General features: G+C 52.6%; 2 protein-coding genes across 2 annotated transcripts; both read left to right on the forward strand.

The window, feature by feature from the left end:
• The first annotated feature begins 320 nt into the window (after positions 1-320).
• On the forward strand, positions 321-2,078 carry LOC138363207 (uncharacterized). The gene has a single exon (XM_069322203.1). It carries the CDS (start codon positions 321-323, stop codon positions 2,076-2,078), a length of 1,758 nt encoding a protein of 585 aa, XP_069178304.1.
• A 2,770-nt stretch (positions 2,079-4,848) lies between these two features.
• Positions 4,849-7,766, forward strand: LOC138363208 (homeobox-like protein HDP1). Its single transcript, XM_069322204.1, has 4 exons — positions 4,849-5,326; positions 5,513-5,758; positions 6,891-7,061; positions 7,609-7,766. The coding sequence occupies exons 1-4, from the start codon at positions 4,849-4,851 to the stop codon at positions 7,764-7,766; spliced, it is 1,053 nt and encodes a 350-aa protein (XP_069178305.1).
• The last annotated feature ends 320 nt before the right edge of the window (positions 7,767-8,086 follow it).

Below are 8,086 nucleotides of genomic sequence, written 5' to 3' on the forward strand. Positions count from 1 at the left end.
TCCGTGAACAAGAACCGTAGGTCTCAAGGCTACTCCATAACCTCTGGAGAAGGTTCAGAACACCGGAATCTCTGCCAAATTTATCCTATTAAGCTCCAATAAAGCTTTCACGCGAGACAAGAGAATTTCAGACCCATTTTTTGTTAAAGTTTCTTTGATAACCTGGAAAGTGTTTTGCTGCGAGAAAAGCTGAGTTGCGACAACAAGAGAAATGAACGTAATTATTAAAGTTATGACGAAGAATACCTCGTTAATGAGAAGAAAAGTTAAAGGATTCATCGTTGCAAAGATTTTAGTTGTCAAGGATCCGCAGCGAGGGCATGGTAGATGGCAGCGAGGGCATGGTAGATGGCAGCGAGGGCATGGTAGATGGCAGCGAGGGCATGGTAGAGGGCAGCGAGGGCATGGTAGATGGCAGCGAGGGCATGGTAGATGGCAGCGAGGGCATGGTAGATGGCAGCGAGGGTATGGTAGATGGCAGCGAGGGCATGGTAGATGGCAGCAAGGGCATGGTAGATGGCAGCGAGGGCATGGTAGATGGCAGCGAGGGCATGGTAAAGGGCAGCGAGGGCATGGTAGATGGCAGCGAGGGCATGGTAGATGGCAGCGAGGGCATGGTAGATGGCAGCGAGGGCATGGTAGATGGCAGCGAGGGCATGGTAGAGGGCAGCGAGGGCATGGTAGAGGGCAGCGAGGGCATGGTAGATGGCAGCGAGGGCATGGTAGATGGCAGCGAGGGCATGGTAGATGGCAGCGACGGCATGGTAGATGGCAGCGAGGGCATGGTAGATGGCAGCGAGGGCATGGTAGATGGCAGCGAGGGTATGGTAGATGGCAGCGAGGGCATGGTAGAGGGCAGCGAGGGTATGGTAGATGGCAGCGAGGGCATGGTAGATGGCAGCGAGGGCATGGTAGAGGGCAGCGAGGGTATGGTAGATGGCAGCGAGGGCATGGTAGAGGGCAGCGAGGGTATGGTAGAGGGCAGCGAGGGTATGGTAGATGGCAGCGAGGGCATGGTAGAGGGCAACGAGGGTATGGTAGATGGCAGCGAGGGCATGGTAGAGGGGAGCGAGGGTATGGTAGATGGCAGCGAGGGCATGGTAGAGGGCAGCGAGGGTATGGTAGATGGCAGCGAGGGCATGGTAGATGGCAGCGAGGGCATGGTAGAGGGCAGCGAGGGTATGGTAGATGGCAGCGAGGGCATGGTAGAGGGCAGCGAGGGTATGGTAGAGGGCAGCGAGGGTATGGTAGATGGCAGCGAGGGCATGGTAGAGGGCAGCGAGGGTATGGTAGATGGCAGCGAGGGCATGGTAGAGGGCAGCGAGGGTATGGTAGATGGCAGCGAGGGCATGGTAGAGGGGAGCGAGGGTATGGTAGATGGCAGCGAGGGCATGGTAGATGGCAGCGAGGGCATGGTAGAGGGCAGCGAGGGCATGGTAGATGGCAGCGAGGGTATGGTAGATGGCAGCGAGGGCATGGTAGAGGGCAGCGAGGGTATGGAAGATGGCAGCGAGGGCATGGTAGAGGGCAGCGAGGGCATGGTAGAGGGCAGCGAGGGTATGGTAGATGGCAGCGAGGGTATGGTAGAGGGCAGCGAGGGCATGATAGAGGGCAGCGAGGGCATGGTAGAGGGCAGCGAGGGCATGGTAGAGGGCAGCGAGGGCATGGTAGAGGGCAGCGAGGGCATGGTAGAGGGCAGCGAGGGCATGGTAGAGGGCAGCGAGGGTATGGTAGATGGCAGCGAGGGCATGGTAGAGGGCAGCGAGGGCATGGTAGAGGGCAGCGAGGGCATGGTAGAGGGCAGCGAGGGCATGGTTGAGGGCAGCGAGGGCATGGTAGAGGGCAGCGAGGGCATGGTAGATGGCAGCGAGGGCATGGTAGAGGGCAGCGAGGGCATGGTAGATGGCAGCGAGGGCATGGTAGATGGCAGCGAGGGTATGGTAGAGGGCAGCGAGGGCATGGTAGATGGCAGCGAGGGCATGGTAGATGGCAGCGAGGGCATGGTAGAGGGCAGCGAGGGCATGGTAGATGGCAGCGAGGGTATCGCAGAGAATTACACAACGTGGAGGACAAGGTAGTGTGGAGGACAAGGTAGTGTGGAGGGCGAGGTAGTGTGGAGGGCGAGGTAGTGTGGAGGACAAGGTAGTGTGGAGGGCGAGGTAGTGTGGAGGGCGAGGTAGTGTGGAGGACAAGGTAGTGTGGAGGTCAAGGTAGTGTGGAGGACAAGGTAGTGTGGAGGGCGAGGTAGTGTGGAGGACAAGGTAGTGTGGAGGGCGAGGTAGTGTGGAGGACAAGGTAGTGTGAAGGGCGAGGTAGTGTGGAGGACAAGGTAGTGTGGAGGTCAAGGTAGTGTGGAGGACAAGGTAGTGTGGAGGGCGAGGAAGTGTGGAGGACAAGGTAGTGTGGAGGACAAGGTAGTGTGGAGGACAAGGTAGTGTGGAGGACAAGGTAGTGTGGAGGGCGAAGTAGTGTGGAGGACAAGGTAGTGTGGAGGTCAAGGTAGTGTGGAGGGCGAGGTAGTGTGGAGGGCGAGGTAGTGTGGAGGGCGAGGTAGTGTGGAGGTCAAGGTAGTGTGGAGGACAAGGTAGTGTGGAGGTCAAGGTAGTGTGGAGGACAAGGTAGTGTGGAGGTCAAGGTAGTGTGGAGGACAAGGTAGTGTGGAGGGCGAGGTAGTGTGGAGGACAAGGTAGTGTGGAGGGCGAGGTAGTGTGGAGGTCAAGGTAGTGTGGAGGACAAGGTAGTGTGGAGGACAAGGTAGTGTGGAGGTCAAGGTAGTGTGGAGGTCAAGGTAGTGTGGAGGTCAATGTAGTGTGGAGGACAAGGTAGTGTAGAGGTCAAGGTAGTGTGGAGGACAAGGTAGTGTGGAGGGCGAGGTAGTGTGGAGGTCCAGGTAGTGTGGAGGTCCAGGTAGCGTGGAGGTCCAGGTAGTGTGGAGGTCCAGGTTGTGTGGAGGTCCAGGTAGTGTGGAGGTGAAGGTAGTGTGGAGGTCCAGGTAGTGTGGAGGACAAGGTAGTGTGGAGGGCGAGGCAGTGTGGAGGTCAAGGTAGTGTGGAGGTCCAGGTAGTGTGGAGGTCCAGGTAGTGTGGAGGACAAGGTAGTGTGGAGGGCGAGGTAGTGTGGAGGTCAAGGTAGTGTGGAGGTCCAGGTAGTGTGGAGGTCAAGGTAGTGTGGAGGACAAGGTAGTGTGGAGGGCGAGGTAGTGTGGAGGACAAGGTAGTGTGGAGGTCGAGGTAGTGTGGAGGACAAGGTAGTGTGGAGGTCAAGGTAGTGTGGAGGTCAAGGTAGTGTGGAGGTTAAGGTAGTGTTTAGGTTGAGGTTGTGTGGAGGTCGAGGTAGTGTGGAGGTCCAGGTAGTGTGGAGGTCCAGGTAGTGTGGAGGTCCAGGTAGCATGGAGGTCCAGGTAGTGTGGAGGACAAGGTAGTGTGGAGGACAAGGTAGTGTGGAGGTCCAGGTAGCGTGGAGGTCCAGGTAGTGAGGAGGTCCAGGTAGTGTGGAGGTCCAGGTAGCGTGGAGGTCCAGGCAGTGTGGAGGTCCAGGTAGTGTGGAGGTCCAGGTAGCGTGGAGGTCCAGGTAGCGTGGAGGTCCAGGTAGCGTGGAGGTCAAGGTAGTGTGGAGGTCCAGGTAGCGTGGAGGTCCAGGTAGCGTGGAGGTCCAGGTAGCGTGGAGGTCCAGGCAGTGTGGAGGTCCAGGTAGTGTGGAGGTCCAGGTAGCGTGGAGGTCCAGGTAGCGTGGAGGTCCAGGCAGTGTGGAGGTCCAGGTAGCGTGGAGGTCAAGGTAGTGTGGAGGTCCAGGTAGCGTGGAGGTCCAGGTAGCGTGGAGGTCCAGGTAGTGTGGAGGACAAGGTAGTGTGGAGGACAAGGTAGTGTGGAGGTCCAGGTAGCGTGGAGGTCCAGGTAGTGAGGAGATCCAGGTAGTGTGGAGGTCCAGGTAGCGTGGAGGTCCAGGCAGTGTGGAGGTCCAGGTAGTGTGGAGGTCCAGGTAGCGTGGAGGTCCAGGTAGCGTGGAGGTCCAGGTAGCGTGGAGGTCAAGGTAGTGTGGAGGTCCAGGTAGCGTGGAGGTCCAGGTAGCGTGGAGGTCCAGGTAGCGTGGAGGTCCAGGTAGCGTGGAGGTCCAGGTAGTGTGGAGGTCCAGGTAGCGTGGAGGTCGAGGTTTTATGACCTAAAATGCTATACTTTTAGGTGCAGAATGTCTTGAGTCTTTCCAACATATGAGTCAAGTCTACAGAGGTGAATGACGAATATGGAACAAAATCATGGAAAGCTGCAGTAAGTGTTATCGTACTTAATAACATTAATTTTGCACCCCATCTATCGTCCGGATTTGGCCGGTATCTGGAAAAAATGGCGGCCACAAATAGTTTTGGTAAATATCTTTAGGACTGAATTTAGGAGAAATTGTGTCGACATGTAAAATAATATACTTAAAATATTATAATTTTTTTTTTGTATATATACATTTTTTAGTGCGTGGACAGTGTTGACGCTAGAGGTGCGAGAGTTTTTCATACACTTTATACACATAATTTTTTCGAACCCCAGTTACGAAATATCACATGCAAAATGGTGTTGTATGCTATTGAAGGGTGCTTTAAGCCCTTACGTTAAGTGTATATTTATCGTTTGTTTGATGAAGTATGATTAAGAACAGTTAACTTGCGCTAAACTTTTATTTTGTGGAAAAATATCTTCATCAGGAATATGGTTCATCTGTGAAGATAACTTCACAAATGTAAGTGAGGGAATCTCTGGTGTAGTGAAAGTGAAAGTTGTGAAAACAGTGATAGACTGCAGCAGTTAATGGAACGATGGAAAACGTTCTCAATAGAAGGACTGAACAAAGTGACAGTGCATGAACAATGTATTGAACCACAGTCACCGTGTGGAGACTGTGCACCGTGTGGAGACTGTGCACCGTGTGGAGACTGTGCACCGTGTGGAGACTGTGCACCGTGTGGAGACTGTGCACCGTGTGGAGACTGTGCACCGTGTGGAGACTGTGCACCGTGTAGAGACTGTGCACTGTGTGGAGACTGTGCACCGTGTAGAGACTGTGCACCGTGTAGAGACTGTGCACCGTGTAGAGACTGTGCACCGTGTAGAGACTGTGCACCGTGTGGAGACTGTGCACCGTGTAGAGACTGTGCACCGTGTAGAGACTGCGCACCGTGTGGAGACTGTGCACCGTGTGGAGACTGTGCACCGTGTGGAGACTGTGCACCGTGTAGAGACTGCGCACCGTGTAGAGACTGTGCAAAGTGTGGAGACTGTGCACCGTGTGGAGACTGTGCACCGTGTAGAGACTGTGCACCGTGTGGAGACTGTGCACCGTGTGGAGACTGTGCACCGTGTGGAGACTGTGCACCGTGTGGAGACTGTGCACCGTGTGGAGACTGTGCACCGTGTGGAGACTGTGCACCGTGTAGAGACTGTGCACCGTGTGGAGACTGTGCACCGTGTGGAGACTGTGCACCGTGTGGAGACTGTGCACCGTGTGGAGACTGTGCACCGTGTAGAGACTGTGCACCGTGTAGAGACTGTGCACCGTGTAGAGACTGTGCACCGTGTAGAGCCTGTGCACCGTGTAGAGACTGTGCACCGTGTAGAGACTGCGCACCGTGTAGAGACTGTGCACCGTGTAGAGACTGTGCACCGAGTAGAGACTGTGCACCGTGTAGAGACTGTGCACCGTGTAGAGACTGTGCACCGTGTAGAGACTGTGCACCGTGTGGAGACTGTGCACCGTGTGGAGACTGTGCACCGTGGGAGACTGTGCACCGTGTGGAGACTGTGCACCGTGTAGAGACTGTGCACCGTGTAGAGACTGCGCACCGTGTAGAGACTGTGCACCGTGTAGAGACTGTGCACCGTGAGGAAGTTCATCACGCTGAGGACACTATTTGGAAGCGAGTGAGAAGAACGATGACTAGAGCCCAACAGTTACTACCCACATATGTTACATAGATGATTTAGACGCTGTACAAGCATCATACCATACAAAGTTGTTATCGCAGCCACCATATGCAGATGTTGACGGCATTATGTTAGTCAGTACATGTAGATGTAGATGAGTGTCTACATCCTACCAGGAGATGTAGACTCTCAACCTCATAATGTTGATGATGTTGGAGTTTGGTCACTGTCAAAGACATTGACTTACTGTCCAACAGTAAGGGGAGTCCACTAAGGGTGTTGTCCAACAGTAATGGGTGTGTACTAAGGGTGTTGTCCAACAGTAATGGGTGTGTACTAAGGGTGTTGTCCAACAGTTATGGGTGTCCACTAAGGGTGTTGTCCAACAGTTATGGGTGTCCACTAAGGGTGTTGTCCAACAGTTATGGGTGTCCACTAAGGGTGTTGCCCAACAGTAAGGGTGTCCACTAAAGGTGTTGTCCAATAGTAAGGGATGTCCACTAAGGGTATTTTCCAACAGTAAGGGGTGCCCACTAAGGGTGTTATCCAACAGTAAGGGGTGCCCACTAAGGGTGTTATCCAACAGTAAGGGGTGTTGCATGTCCACTTTATTCTGAAATGTTATTTAGAAGAATTTTATTTAGCAAAGACTCACAAGAACTATTTAAACAGAAATCTGAGTATGAACTTCCTCCAGATCCCATGTCACTCTTTGATGAACGAGAAATGCCTACAACCAAGAAATCCATCCCGGTTATTTTCATCAGTTTGTGAGAGTAGAATTGTTGGAGTTCCAATTGATGTTGTTGACGGAGGATTTCTTATTCATCGAGTTGTTTGACATCAGCGAGTGATCTTCTCAGCAATCCTGAACAGGTGTGTCGAGTGTGTCAACAAGCACTACAGAGAGAATGCTATTATTGACTTTAATGGGCATCCAGAAAACTTAGATTTTTGTTTTGCAGAAAAATTCCTCTGCAGGCCCTAAGCCTCTGACTGGTCCACTAAATGTGTTGAGGGTGGTGGAGGACTCTTGTGTTCCACCAGAGGCGCCGTGTTTGGTGGAACTGTGCCACCAGCAACACCTCAAAGTCAATTTCATTCACACGAGAGAAATAAGAGCAGCATATCACACTGCTGAGATCCTGACGGGTGAGTGAACAGTGCTCGGGATTCGTAGTAATAAGGTTCTGGATTCGATCCCCGGTGTAGGCGGAAACAAATGGGAAAAGTTTCTTTCACGTTGTTCACCTAGCAGTAAATAAGTACCTGGGAGTTAGACAGCTGCTGCGGGCTGCTTCCTGGGGGTGTGTAACAAAAAGGAGGCCTTGTCGAGGACAGGGCCATAATCATCTCAAGATAACCTCATATAACCTGCTCATCACCAAGGCGGCTACCGAGGGCTTCACTGTAAAACAAGCTACCGAAGATGCAGACACAATAATTGTGTGTCTGAAGAGTTCACCAAGACTGAGTCAGCAACAATCGCAGGAGAAGATGTAGACATTTTAATAATGTTCACAGCTTTGTCTGGATCAAACACAAACACAAACTTCTTGAAACAAGACAAAGAAAATACAGATAACAAACTGTACACACATACACAGCCTCTTTGATGTACGGATCAGTCATCAAGAACAACATCCTTGTCATGCATGTATTCAGTGGCGCTGATGCTACTACAGCTTTTACACACAAGGGAAACTGAAGTTCATAAAACTGCAGGAAGAGCACGAAGAACTTCAAGAAGTTGTTGCAGTGTTTAAGGAACGTGAATGTTACGGTATCGACACCATCGTCGGAGTGTGGAGTGGCAATTTCAGCGCCATCTACGGGTCTGCACTCCAACTCTCCTAGTATTGGGCGTCATGTAGACAACGCCATCTGTTGGGGGTGGCGTGGTATCGGTGGGAGGCTCCAGTTTCCTGCCTCAGTCAGAATATGAGGTCGACGATGATGACCTCTGGTGGGTGGCTTATCTAGATCAGCGCCATCTAGGTTTGATGAAAGGGAGCAGTAGAGCAACAGAAGTACACTTACATCGCATCAGGCTTGGATACCCATGTGCATGGGAAATAGGCTTACAGGTTCCGGAAGATGAGAGGAAATGTCAACACTGTAGGGAAATTCCGGACAGACCACTGGAACGTTATCTAAAACCGTTACAAACCCATTAA

The sequence above is a fragment of the Procambarus clarkii genome, chromosome 10 (assembly GCF_040958095.1).
Source record: "Procambarus clarkii isolate CNS0578487 chromosome 10, FALCON_Pclarkii_2.0, whole genome shotgun sequence".
In the NCBI taxonomy this organism is placed as follows: domain Eukaryota; kingdom Metazoa; phylum Arthropoda; class Malacostraca; order Decapoda; family Cambaridae; genus Procambarus; species Procambarus clarkii.